The 14,423-nt window shown below is 47.9% G+C and overlaps 2 protein-coding genes across 3 annotated transcripts; one reads left to right on the forward strand and one right to left on the reverse strand.

Annotated features, from left to right (window-relative positions):
• Nucleotides 1–1,123: 1,123 nt before the first annotated feature.
• On the reverse strand, nt 1,124–2,951 carry LOC121594868. Its single transcript, XM_041918630.1, has 4 exons — nt 2,652–2,951; nt 2,433–2,566; nt 2,225–2,348; nt 1,124–2,170 (listed from the first exon to the last, which is right to left on the reverse strand). The coding sequence occupies exons 1-4, from the start codon at nt 2,802–2,804 to the stop codon at nt 1,367–1,369; spliced, it is 1,215 nt and encodes a 404-aa protein (XP_041774564.1). The 5' UTR covers nt 2,805–2,951; the 3' UTR covers nt 1,124–1,366.
• Nucleotides 2,952–8,671: 5,720 nt separating this feature from the next.
• On the forward strand, nt 8,672–13,931 carry LOC121592027 (cytochrome P450 4c3-like). Of its 2 annotated transcripts, none has more exons than XM_041913240.1 (5): nt 8,672–9,326; nt 10,775–10,890; nt 11,904–12,183; nt 12,281–12,350; nt 12,434–13,931. In XM_041913240.1, the coding sequence occupies exons 1-5, from the start codon at nt 9,095–9,097 to the stop codon at nt 13,347–13,349; spliced, it is 1,614 nt and encodes a 537-aa protein (XP_041769174.1). In that variant the 5' UTR covers nt 8,672–9,094; the 3' UTR covers nt 13,350–13,931. The 2 variants fall into 2 exon arrangements, with proteins under 2 accessions (XP_041769174.1, XP_041769179.1); XM_041913245.1 differs by lacking the exon at nt 8,672–9,326 and adding an exon at nt 10,618–10,684.
• Nucleotides 13,932–14,423: the final 492 nt, after the last annotated feature.

The following is a 14,423-nucleotide window of genomic DNA, read 5'->3' on the forward strand; positions in this document are numbered from 1 at the left end:
TTCGTTCTCACCGGTCGAGCACGTACTGGGTAGGAGTGTTAGAGTAGTAAAACAAAAAAGTATATATATATATATATATATATATATATATATATATATATATATATATATATATATATATATATATATATATATATATATATGAAAATTATAAAGAAGAAAACAAAGGGGACACGGAAAACGATAAACCTTCTCTTTTTTTTTCTCTCTCTCTTATTGAATTAGAAAGTTATCCATTTTCTACGCGTGGGTAGCGACGAGGAGACAGGTAAGGGGAAGAGACTCGTAAACCCGACAGGAGAAAAATGTGTTTGCAAAGAATTTAAAGAAGAAAAACAACAACAACAACAAAAACCAATCTATGGATAATAAAGTCAAACAATGTAAAAATAAAAGAAAACAAACGCTACGTCATTGTATTTCGCTAACGCTTCAAATGTCATTCTAATGGTGTTCAACCGAACCCGAGTGTGTGTGTGTGTGTGTGTGTGTGTGTGTGTGATATGTGAAATATTTCTCGCCGCATCGTGCTGTAGTGTCATACGTCCGAAATGGTTTTATTTGATATTGTAAGCGCCTAAAGGTATGCAATTTGCCATGCAATAGCAATTGTTATACGATTTCCGCTCGCACATGAAGCGGCACAGCATGCCTCGCGACAACTCATAAAACAAGCTTCCGGTAGCGGCAGTCGCACTATTACTATTCGTAGAAGTACACGTGACTATCGCCAATCAAACCCATTGATTGCTTTATTTTCCCTTCCCAAAAGAAGGGAATGGATTAGAGTTCGCTTGTTGTAAGCGAATGCTTTGTTGTTTTCAACAACCCTTTTTTACGGCTAAACTAAGCAAAAAGCAACCGATCATCAAATCAAAGACCCGAAGCAAAGCGAATCTTTAAGGTGAGCCATTTTGCTGCCAGTTTTTTGCGCCGCTTTCCATGCGCCCGCATTGTCCTCAGCCCCTACCCAGCCGCTGTACACAAACAGCCGCACACATCTTTTATTGCTCGTGAAATTTCGGCCGCTCTGCGGGTACATTTGCTATAATGCCTAAGCGTGAATTGATGCATATCATAAAAATACGCATCATAATAAGGCCACACCCTCGCTTTTGCTTCTATTTTTTTTTTTATTTTTTTTTTTGCAAAAGCTATAAAAAACAACAACCACATCGAGTGAGAGACATGAAAGCGATATTCCATTATTTTGCGTATCGGTTTTGCTTGCAGTTTTTTTTTGCAATGGCAAGTATTGTACCGATTTGGATTTGGATACTTTCCACCGTAAAAGAATAAACACCAAAATCCAATAAAGTTGCATCACAACCGGCGCGGCAACACGGCCAACGGAACGCCAATGAAACTACTGTGCGAGCAGGATGCTGGCGTAATTGCGGGCGAGCGCGTCCGACCGGCCCCACGTCCCGTTCGCCATCAGCTTGTGCCAGTAGCGGTTGATGTGGTACGGGTAGACGATCCGCAGATGGCACAGCAGGCCCAGGCTGGCCGTGTACAGCAGTATCGAGACGGGCAGCCTGCCGTCCAGCCAGCGGACGGCGGGCGGCTTGCGGAACCGCTCCGACCGCATGTACACCAGCCAGCCGAGCTCGGCCAGCTCGGTCAGGGCGAAGGTGAACAGCAGATAGTTGGGAAAGCAGTAGTAGGCCAGGCCGGCGCACAGCCCGCCGGCGGCACTGCGGACGAGCGGCGAGGGACGGTGGCCGGCCAGCCCGCAGTTGACCGCTTCGTAGATCGTTTTGTAGCAGGTGATGAAGCCGAACAGGCCGAGATCGAACCGGGTCAGCAGCAGTTTGGCCAGCGCGACCGGATCGGTCAGCAGCAGCGGCATGCGGGGCAGGAAGTTCTTTACCAGGCTGATCGCGAGACCGATGTAGACCGAGCGCACCATGGCCGTTACGATGTGCTGCCGGCAGGTGCTGGCGGTGCTGCAGGACGCCCGACCTGGGGCAGCTGGGTTGACGTGCTGGCGGGCGCAATGGTCATCTGGGTAGGTGGTGGCAAACCAGAACCGGTCCAGCTGCAGCCATTGGCGGGCCGCCATAATGCCCGCACTGAGCGCGGCGAAGATGGCGGTCGCGTACGGCCGGGAGGTGCGCAGATGGGCCACGAGCGGACTGTGCGCCCGCCGGATCAGGAACTCGATGTACTGAGCTTGTTGTTAGTACCATTCGAAAAGAGTTCTTGGCACAGCGTAACTTACCATATTGAAGAGTCCAATGCCCTGGGCACGAACGATGTGGCGCGGCAAGTAGCGCGCCGTCAGCCCACCAGCCAGCGAGGGCACCAACACGAACCAGGCCGCCGGAAAGCGACCCATACATTTGCTGCAACGCCACCAAAACAACACTCGGCATCAGTTGATGAAGCGAGTCACATTCAAGAAATAGAGAGAGGAAGATAGACCTTACTAGAACAGACAGAAGGCGAGGAAGCTACCGCCCGTCATGGGCAGTCCGGCCAGGATGCAGCGCGCGTACTGCCAGAAGAAGTTGCGCCACACCTCCGGATCGGACCACTGGCGGATGCGGAACAGCATCGGCGTCTGCCGGGGACAGACAAACATTCACTGAGACACTGAGCGTCACGCCAAAGCCGTATCCCCCCTCCCCAGTTCACCCGATACGTACGACAACCGCTGGCAGGTAGTGGCGCAACCCGCCCAGCACGCCCTCGACGAGGAAGGTGCACCAGGCGGCGGCGCAGGTTTGACCGGGATGCAGCATCTCGCGGCACGTTTTGTCCACCGTTACCAGCTGGAAGTGTTTGCTCAGCTGGCCCATGGTTGCGCTTGGTTTTTGGCGTCGCGACTGGTGCCCCAAGAATATATCGACACTTTGGCACAGGAACGCTCGTCAAATGGTTTCGCGAGCCGGGAGCAGGGCAGTACACGTACCAGGAAGCGCGTGTGCCGCATACGGTCCGGTGAAGGAAGGTGAACCTTTCTAGAATAAATTGACCAACAAACTCGCAACCGATGTGCAGTTTGCGGACACACACACACACACACTTACAACGACAACCGTCAGTAGTTGCAGCGGGCTCTTTGTAGTGGGGTGTGTCACGTCGTAACAGTCGGTGGAAAGAAGAGTTTGGCGAATCAGGTCAGGTCAGGTAACCACAGTGACGAACCCTTTTTGGAGCGACTCTCTTGTAAAACCACAACGTTTGAAATTTAAAAAAAATACAACGAAATGGCAATAATTCAAACGTTTTTTTTCTTATTGCCTGGCTGTAAAGATAATCCTGTATCACAATTAGTAATGATGAAGATATCAAACTTAACAACAGTTCAACTCAAATGTTGTGCCTAATGAATATTTCGTAAAGATTCATTCATATGATCAAATCGAATATCCAAAAGTTCATTTATCTCTACAGATACATTAATCTTTGACAATGGCTTACTTCATCGGGCTGAAAAAAATTGGACAAACAATTTTGACACATCGAGAAAGTGTGCCGCCGGCATGGATTCAAGTTGCACGGGCCCGAGTATCGTTAAGCATCGTGCCGCTGTCATGCGGTTCACTAAAGATAGTTTAAGTGTCCTACAGTATTAGGGTGAATTACATATCCCACTAACAAAACATCGATAGTGTATATAAATAGTGTATCCACGACTCCGATTTGAATACGGTTATCATTAGTCCGATTCCGACTCTGTCAAAGTCGGAACCACTAGTTCCGCCTGTAGTCCAAGTCATCCGGAGTTGTAGTCGTTCAGAGAAGTAGTCATCCGGAGCCTGAGTCGTCCGGGGTCTGAATCGTCCGGAGGCTGAATCGTTCGGAGTCTGAGTCGTCCAAAGTCGTATACGTCCGGAGTCGTTGGGAGTCAGAGTAGTCCAGAGTAGTAGTCGTCCAGAGTATGAGTCGTCAGGGGTCTGAATCGTCCGGCGTCTGAATCGTTCAGAGTCTAAGTCGTCCGAAGTCGTATACGTCCGGAGTTCGGAGTCGGAGTCATCCAGAGTCGTAGTCTACAGTCTGTGGGTAGTTTGGAGTAGTAGTCGTCCGGAGTCTTAGTCGTTCGGGGTCTGAATCGTCCGGGGTCTGAATCGTCCGGAGTCTGAGTCGTCCAAAGTCGTATACGTCCGGAGTCGTTGGGAGTCAGAGTAGTCCAGAGTAGTAGTCGTCCAGAGTATGAGTCATTCGGGGTCTGAATCGTCCGGCGTCTGAATCGTTCAGAGTCTAAGTCGTCCGAAGTCGTATACGTCCGGAGTTCGGAGTCGGAGTCATCCAGAGTCGTCCAGTGTCTGAGTGATCCGGAGTCTGAGTCTTCCAAAATCTGAGTCATCCAGAGTAGTAGTCATCCGGACTCTAAATCATCCGGTGTTTGAATCGTCCGAATTCTTTCGCTGCTGGAGTTGTCCAGAGTTGGAGTTGTCCGGAATCCTCCGGAATTCCGTACTGCTCCCGAAAATGCTGGACGGACCTACTTTCTGATGATGGTTTCGAATCTTTTCGGAACCGGATCGGAGTCGATTCCGATTTTTTACCAGCTTTACCCAACACTAGTGCTATGCGTTTGTATTGCTACAAAGAGGCTTAAAAAGGAAGAAATCTTTAGAGGGACATTCCTAATCTCCAGAGATTCATGATGGTTTTAGAGATTTGTGAATCTTTAGGGAAACATAACGAAATTAATTAATGAATCTGCGTGAATAACCCTTTTCTACTTCTTCTTCTTTGGCACAACAACCGCTGTCGGACAAGGCCTGCCAGTACCCACTAATGAAGAGAGCTTGGCTTTCAGTGACTTATTGTTACCATAGCAGGATAGTCAAGTCCTACGTATGGGGGCACGGTCTATTCGGGACTTGAACCCATGACGGGCATGTTGTTACGTCGTACGAGTTGACGACTGTACCACCAGACCGGCCCATACCCTTTTCTACAACTAAAGTAAATATAAAAAAGGGATTCTAAGGGTAAAAGAACAGACAAAAGCGCAGTATGAAATAGAGGACAAATAAAAGCACAAAAAGTTGAATAAAGAAGGTTACGAAGGATCTGTGGACTCTATTCTAAGTGCAAATGAAATCCAAAAACGCGTCATCCGATCCAATCACAGTCGGATGATACACTACATTAAACGTAGCATGTGGAAATGATGCCCGTATTTAGTACTGGTTTTAATGTAGCGCCATTCAATCGATTTCGTACACTAACAGATAAACAGACGGTCTCATATGGCGGTGATCGCGAGTTCGAATCTCGCTACCAGTAGGAAACTTTAAAACAATCAATATTGAATCGATGACATGGCTGTCTCCATTCAATAGGAATACTTGACTGTTGCCTTGTTTAGAAAAGAAGAAAAAGAAGAACAAGTTGTATGTGTTATGCTATAAACACACAACTTGCACTTAACCGCATTCTGTGGAAACTAAAACTGACTCTCTTGCCGGTTGAGCAACAGTATAATTGTTTGAGATGGATTCCTTCACACTCGATGCCACTGCCCAGTAGCCATACAAGAGAAAATTTGTCTCAAACCAACGCGCCAAACGTACGGCGGCACGCCTTTTCAAGCTCTTTCTAATCAAGGCTTCATCACCTCGATGCACCGTCATGTGTGGAATTTTTAGGCACAACACGTGTGCGTCCGCTGCGTTGTACCGTTCAGGCCAGCGCCGGACCTCCAACGCCACGGAAACCACGAACGCACAAACGCGACGCTCGGTGTGCTGGAGCAAAAGCCGCATTATTAATGTTTGTTTGAAATAATTTGGAAAATTATGTTGGCTTCCAGGGCTGCGGCTGCAGCTGCTGAGTCATTTCGGCACATTGTTTCGCGCCTTGGCTGCTCTCCATTCCGCCCGAGCACGAGCTGCAGAACAAGCGAGGAAAATTGAGAAGTGATGATCTTTTAATTGTAAGCCACCAAGACCGAGCGGCCTTGCGATTACAGATAGATTTTTATATATCCATGCAGTGAAATCTCGACCGATCGAGCGCCTGGGTAATCCGTTTGCCGCCCCGGTCCCAAAGCCAGTGGCATATTTACATTGACCTTTGCGTTTCGTACTGGCCTGTTTCCATTTCGGAAGCTTTCCTGGCCTAGGCGAACGCAAACTAAGTTCGGCGAATCCAGTGCACCGGATGCCAGAGCGAAAAGGAAGGACAACAAACCGAAACCCCCCCTCCTCCTCGACAAATGCAACCGTCGGCCGCTCGTGAATCGAGGAGAAAAATTAATTAAAAACCAATCAATCGGAGTGGAGTGGAGCGAGCCGGTGTCTCCGCTGGTACAGAAAGAAAATGAGAAAAACGGCATCACAGCACACTGGAGACTGGGCGCGAGGTGGTGACGCTTGCACGAATGGATTTTGATGCCCGCGCAGGCCGTACAAGCATGCGAGTTGTCAGCGAAGGTGCCGCGTCGATCCACAGCAGGAGGAAATAACAAGAGTAATAATCAAGCCCGTGAGGGGTTCCCTCGTGTCGTCACGGCTAGTTTGTTAACTTTGCCGCTAGATCTGTGTTCGCACGGTCTCCTTTTGACCCTTGATCCAAACCAAATCGAGCCTACAACCCATGTGCCAGGAAGGGGAGGGCAGAAAACACAATCGACACGCTCGAACTGCCGTAGGAGCCATCAGTAGAAGCCTAGCAGTGTTCGAAAACAAATTAATAGCATCCATTTAAACTACGGCTAACATTAGCAAAAATATAAAAAAATGATTGACGTGGAAAATAACAAGTAATTATAATTTTTTTGTTTTGTTATTTTACAGTTTTATGGCCAGGGACAGTTTTGAAGCACATGTTTGTTTTTTGTATTCCATTTTTTTTTTCTTAAATTATGGGTTTGCAAGACGTACGCTGAGTGACAATAACATGGCAACAGTACTAAATTCAATCTGAATGTTGACGTCTTGGAGCTTGACGCACGTTGGACATCATGTTTCATATGCTGAGAGAATGTTCCAATCCTTGCCCCAAGCTAAACCATCCATATTGCCTCGAATAAAGCATGTACAGCTTTGCAAGTGATCTTGAAAATAGCTCACCAATCCGCTACCGCTGAATTTCTTTAACAGATGTACTAATGCTGATCATGTACGTGATTTTGCCTGAAGTTCACGTTATGTTGCTTACTACTATGAACTCCTTTTTTGTCTAAAGAAATTCTTCCCAATCGTCCTTGGAGCGTTTTGATGAAATCGCAGCCGTGCTAACCTGTATTGCGACCTCATGCTAAAGTATGTTTAACGTTATAAATCCTTTTTTTAATGCAAAAGTGGTGTGTTCTTGTTCAACACAATTGATACTGATCAACTGATATGCAAAGACGTTCTACCTTACTCTTGAACAAACAGGCAAAAAAAAATGTTGTTGATTATTTGACGCTATAGAGTCTTTGGGTCGTTTTGCTTTATTTGTTTCCGAAATTTAAAAAAAAAAAGTATTGAATAAAACATCCTGCGCTGCGGGGAGATGTTTAGTTATGCCAAAACCATTATGTCTAGACTCTGCATCAGAAGATACCATCTTAGACTATGATAATTCATGCGAAATGCCTCTCAGACCCAGCTGAACAGTTCATTGGCACCCAAGCACAAGGACAACGCATCAAACGATATTCTGATTGGATTACGCGAAGGTGATTCTGATTCGATTTCGTACGTGAAAGCGATTTTTTAGAATAACAATTGGATTTTAAAAGTGCGCTGACACTAAAATTCAAATAGAAAACTGAATCATAACTTCAGTGTTTGTCGCACACTGTGCATTAGAAAAAGAGGCTTAATTCAAAACAAATATTAACATTGGTGTCTTACAGCTTCATGCTGTACCGAAAAATGCTAAAACAAATATGCTTAAACATAAACAGTAGCATTTAACACGTATGTGACACAAAACGGAAGCGTCGGTGAACAATCAAGTCGAGCAATGCTCCGTCCTAATTAAGATGTTTTTGCAACAGCAACAGTAACACATCGCACCAAAAACAAATCAACAGTCGTGGAAAAAAGTATAAATTCCTTCAAATCCAGTTTACCATTTGACAGTTTATAAATGGGGATTTCTCTAAGAGCTCGCCTGCTTAAAATCGATACCTTTTTACACACCTTCAAAGCCCCCCGCTGCCCCGGACTCACACCTCATTACGCCGCGTGAGCTGCAAACACACACACACACACGGCAAACAATCAATTATTTGTCGATCATCCAACGAGCCGAGAAAAATTATCAACACAATCGGTTCCTCGGATCCCCCACAATACACGCGGACGCATCGGCCCCAGTCAGCAGAGGTGTTTATGGACACGCGCGTTTGACGCTCTTTCTCCGGCCAATTATACATACACCCTCCCCTCCCCCCCCCCCCCCCTCCCTGGCCGCGCTGGCTGACGGTCGCTGTTCCGCGGGCCGCACACAAATCGTCACCCTTGAAGCCAGCGAAGAAGCGGTACCCACAGCGCTGCGTCGTTTATCGGGCGGAGGAAAGGAGGGGGACGCCTTCGAGCTGGCCAGCTGCCCGAATTTTTCCTCGCTAGAGGTCACCGATCGGGCCCCGGGTTTTTGGTGTGGTGTGTGAGTTTTTTTTGTCGGTTATGCTCCGGCCGATCGAAACAAAAAATTTATAAATATGAGGCCCGTTGCGTTCGGCGCGCCCAGATCGTCACCATACTTTGCGCCGTCAGCGCGCGCGCGCCTGTCGCCTGTATTTGGTGTGTTTGGTGCTTAAAATTGTAAGCGAAACGAAAAAAAAAACAAGAGTGAAACAAAGCTGCACAGTGTGCATTTTTATGCAAAGATAAAAAAGCAACAAAACAAACACCAAAAACACGTTGCTGAAAAAGGTTGCAGTTTTTTTGTTGTCGTTGTTGGTCAAATTGACATTACAATACCCGAACACGTGGAACGCGCTTGACCGTTGCGGTTTAAATTTAAGCACCGTCCAGTGATTATTCTGACAGCAGTATTTAAAACAGTGAAAACATTTAAACTTTTCAATTCTTTAGGTTTTAAGAAGAGTGAAAACGGATTGTTTTTTTTTTTTGGTTTGTGGTTTTGTTTTACATTTCGGAGAAGCATAACCACCTGCGTATTGCAACGCCGCAGCATGGAAAATTCGTTCGCTTCCGATCGGATCGGGACGGTGCGGCGCGGGACGGCCGCCCTGGTGGCCGTCTTTTCCCCACTAACGCTGGCCATGCTGCTGCTGCTGGCGCTGGTGCTCGTGGTCTTTAAGGCGCGCCGGGCCAAGATGGTGAAGCTGATCGATCAAATACCGGGCCCGGTGTGCATGCCGCTCGTTGGGAACGGGCTGCAAATAAACGTCGGCTGCAAGGACGGTAAGTGCAATGGGAGGTGAGCGTTTGAAATCGTGTGGGACGTTGTGCTTATCAGCAATCAACCAGGCAGCCAAGTGTCTCGCCAGCAGCAAATGCAGCAATCAATTTAAACATACATCGTGCAGGCGATTTCTAACGTGTGGAAAATTTAAAGATGAAAAAAGACAGAATCGACTAATTCTTCCACTCATTTTGAGCGGACGTTCCTCACCGGCACGAACGAAGCTTTCTGAAGAGACGCAAGCAAATTAGGTGATTGATTAAAACCGAGAGTGCTTTTCGATTGCCTCCGCCCTGTGCGTTATGTCAGCCAAATTAATGCAACCGCAGTTGTCCGGAAACGTCACTCACTCACTCCAGCGATAGTGCGTCGTTGGCGCATGGTTTGCAACCGAGACCGCGACGATCAGAGTTGCCTCACAGTTTTGGGGGCTTTGGCGAAAACATTAGATAGCCACCCGAAAAATCTCCACACACTCAAAACCTTCATCACCTTGCCTCCCTGCCTCGGTGGCCTATGTTAATTGCTGTCGCAGAGATTTTGATTTCGCCTTTAGCAGCAGATCCACGCACCGGTGGCCACTTATCTGCCCAGGTGGCTCGCGTAACGCCCGGCACGGATGAAATCGGTATTTCCTCTCGCCGGCCACAACGGTTGCGGCAGCATGCTAGCCCCCCGGGGGCGAGAGAGTATGTTGTGACGGTTTCGGATTAATTTTATTCCAAACATTGCATTTCTTGGTGGGCCTATCAACACACACACACACACACCCAGAAATGGTCAAAACCTGATGGATGGGGATGGGAATTAGGAGCTGGAAAAACCTTCCGCATTGGTAGCTCTCTCTCTCTCTCTCACTTTGACACACATTATGCGCTTTGAAAAGTGAAACACCCTCTCCGGTTACATGTGGCCAACAGCGATATGGATATTTAAATATATTTTAGATAGTCACACACACACGACGCACTCGGGTTAACATTTTACCCAGTGAAGAAGCGTCCTCGGTGGCAACAAGCGATGAGATAACTGACGCATGCAAAATCTGAAACTAGGTTATCAGCTATGAATAAAACAACCACGGGAAGCTAGCATTGCTTGTCGTGTGTCTCCACTTTCGGACGCTTCATCGCGAGTGTATCTAGGCAACACAGATTGCCCTTTCGTGGAAAACGGTACGGTGTTTCCTAAGCTGCCCCGGCCAGCTTCGGCCGACCTTGACTTTCTTTTTGCGCCAGCGATGGAAGATAATGCTAATTTGCTGATTTAAATTTTAACATCCCTCCGTATGGGGTCGCTTTTCAAAAATCACCCGAACGCGCCAACCGTTGCACAATGAAGCGGTCACTTTGAAAGGGTGGGCATATTATTTTCAACACGAATTAGAATGAAATAAACGAAACATCCTAAACGACTTCCCACTGTTTATTTTGCTTGCCCTCGACAGAGCTGTTCGATCGTATTATCGCGTCGAGAAAGATGTTTGGCCGGCGACAGGGCATCAGCCGCGTGTGGAACGGTCCCATACCGTACGTGCTCATTTCCAAAGCTTCGGCGGTCGAGGTAAGTTTGGCGTTTAACTTTATTTTGCTAGCGGTGGCGGGAACACAAAAAAGGTAAACTGTTTTGCGTTAAACGTGGTAGAGAAGAACAGCGATTAAGAACAGCCAGCAATTTCCCGGAATTGAATTTATGCAGCTAAGCAGGTGCTGTAAAATCTGCTTGCGCGAAACAATCGATCGCAGCTCAGCAACAGGCTGGAATGCAAAAAAAGGCATTTATTTAATGTTGATAGCTTAATTTTGTGTTTTTGTTTTCGTGAGAAACATTCTGCACTCGCCAGCTCATGTTCTTGTACGGGTTTTAGCGCTTCGTTAAGGGAGCTGTTTCTATAGAGTAATCGGTAAGCGCACGTGTAGCCGACAGACATCATCACGCCCTCTTCCGTTCGAATCTTGAGCTTTGACTTGCTTGCCCATATGCGCCATTTAAGCACTTTGCAAGCCAAATTACACCATTTGTTTGCATATTCATCTCTTAATGGCACACAAAACGGTATATTAAAACAGACATGTGTAATCAAAGTGTTGCGCGTGTGTGCTGTGCGTCATAACCACGTTTTCTCGTACCCGTGCAGTGGTACAATTAATAACACAGCAAACGATCAACAAAAATACCGCGGCCAATCTTTTCTTTTTTTTCGGGGTGGGATTTTCTCTGCCGAAGGTGAAATGTGACTTTTCGTGGCCGGAATTGAGTCCCCAATAGTCCATTCTATGCACACACACATACACACACACACGCACACACACACATTGATCGCACCCATTGCACGCTGCAGACTTTCTGACATTGAACTTTTCCTATCCTTGAATTTGTTACATTTTCGAGACATTTAAATAAGAATAACAGTTGGTCGGCCGCTTTGGGCCTTCGCTGGTGGAAAAAACGAAAACCGCTAGCACGCATCGGACGGCATGAGAGCGTTTGGTAACGGCGTAGCATACTTTCTAGCACGGTGTGGGCAGCGCCCCCTTACATTTATGCTGAACTGTCAAAATGTTTGCCATCCGCAGCCCATACTGAGCAATCCGAAGCTGGTGGAGAAGAGCAACGACTACGAGTACATGAAGGCCTGGCTGGGCAATGGTTTGCTCACCTCGCCCGGCTACATCTGGCATCCGCGCCGCAAATCGCTCACGCCCGCGTTCCACTTCAAGATACTGTCGGACTTTGTGACGATCTTCCAGAACCAGGCGGACGTGCTGATCGACAAGCTGGCGGAGCACACGGTACAAGGGGAACCGTTCAACATAGTGCCGTACGTGACGCTCTGTGCGCTGGACATTTTCTGTGGTAAGTACGCAGATGGGTCCATTGCAGAATGGTGACCCAAGAGGTCGAGATTGCTGATTGCTAATGATGCTGATTTGGACCTTTTTTCCCCCCTCAGAAACTGCCATGGGATGTCCGGTGTATGCGCAAAAGAACTCCAACTCCGAATACGTCCGTGCACACAAACAGTTAAGTTTGGCTAACGCCCTTTCCCTACGCACTAACGTCTTGTTTATTCTGAAAAATGCTCTTCTTCTTTTTCGGCACACAGAATCGGCAAGGTGATACGCAACCGGCTGCAGAAGATATGGCTCCATCCGGACTTTGTCTTCAAGCGCACGAAAGAGTTCCAGAAGCACCAGGAATGCCTCAAGGTGCTGCACAACTTCTCCGACCGCGTCGTGCGCGAACGGAAGGAGGAGTTGCGCAAGCGCAAGGAACAGCTTGACCAGAACAACAACAACGGCAATGGAGAGGGTGACTACAGCGTGCTGGAGGATGGCATCTACCGCAAGAAGCAGCTCGCTTTTCTGGACCTGCTGCTCGAGGGTTCCGGCCTGTCGGACCTCGCCATCCGGGAGGAGGTGGATACGTTCATCATCGGCGGCCACGACACGACGGCCGCCGCCATGGCCTGGATACTGTACCTGCTGGGCGCTGCGCCCGACATACAGGAGCGCGTCATCCAGGAGATCGACGCGGTGATGGGCAAGGATCGGGACCGTCGCCCAACGATGGCGGAGCTGAACGAGATGCGCTACCTGGAGTGCTGCATCAAGGAGGGCCTGCGGCTGTACCCCAGCATACCAGTGATCGGCCGGCGGCTGACGGAGGATGTGCGAGTCGACAACTACACCATACCGGCGGGCACGACCGCCATGATCGTGGTGTACGAGCTGCACCGCGACACGTCCGTGTTCTCCAACCCGGACAAGTTCAACCCGGACAACTTCCTGCCGGAGAACTGCCACGGGCGCCACCCGTACGCGTACATCCCGTTCAGTGCCGGGCCGCGGAACTGCATCGGCCAGAAGTTCGCGATACTGGAGGAGAAGTCCGTCATCTCGGCCATCCTGTGCAAGTACCGCATCGAGGCGGTGAACCGGCGCGAGGACGTGCAGCTGCTGTGTGATCTCGTGCTGCGACCAAAGGATGGGCTGATAGTGCGGCTGCACAAGCGCGAGTAGAAAGGGAGGGGCGTGTGAGCGATGAACGCTACCAGACAGCATGTCGCAGTAGTAGCAGTAGCTCTCTCTCTCTCTCTCTCTATTATTCTCTCGTCGCTCTCGGTACTCAGTATTACTTGTGCTGCCCATCGCACGTAGTGCACACGCTCTGATTTCGGCTTTGGTTGCTGTAACCACCGGAAGGAAAGCAGTACAAAACTCAGATTTTAATGTGTGCTTCGCTCGCTTGCTGCTGTTTCTGTCTCCCCTGTGCACTTCCCAGGTTGCTCTGTTGCTTCTACGGGTATTTTACTTTAGACGCTTGTGTTATCCATGCTCTTGCGGGTTGTAAGAAACAATGGTATAAGCCGCTTTTGTACCATGCTTGTCCGCTCGCATGGTTGGCACATTCGTACGTACTTCCCGCGGGTGCGTGCGGTGTCTATAGGGCCGTTCTATTTCTCTCTAGCCATAGAGACAGCAAGATCGAGACGACCATGCCAGTATTTTACGACGCGATGCGGTGGATACGTGTTCTAGTGAACGTTACTGTCGAGGGCGTTATTGCAGGGTTTGCGAAGCATCGCTGACGGCTCAGGACAATAAGACTTTATAAATGTAGATTTTACTATTACTAGTATAAATAAAAGTTATGTGGAAAATCGATATAAGTGTTTTGCACGTACCAAAGCACATGGCACGACATATTATACAGTTGTTTTGGGAATGCCATCCCGTTTTAGACAACGCTTTCATTTGATATCACACGTGCTTGTGTTCAATGGTGATGTTTTTCTTCTCTTGAGAAATTATGTAAAATCACAAGCATGACAAGTTGCGTTGTAGCGTGTAGCTTAAAGGATTTCTCACGATTTATTGGTTGGTTCCCATAATTTGTTGGGCTCGTCTCACGATTTATTCATTGTATCCCATGGATTTTTTATTCGTTCCCATAGTTTATTGGTATCGTCTAATTGGATGTCAATACAATTGAACCAAAACAATTCTGGGAAACGGCCAGAAAATTTTGGGAGCACACCCAAAAAATATGGAAACCAACTAAAAAATTATGGGAACCAATCAATAAATCGTGGG

This window comes from Anopheles merus, chromosome X (assembly GCF_017562075.2).
Source record: "Anopheles merus strain MAF chromosome X, AmerM5.1, whole genome shotgun sequence".
NCBI lineage: Eukaryota > Metazoa > Arthropoda > Insecta > Diptera > Culicidae > Anopheles > Anopheles merus.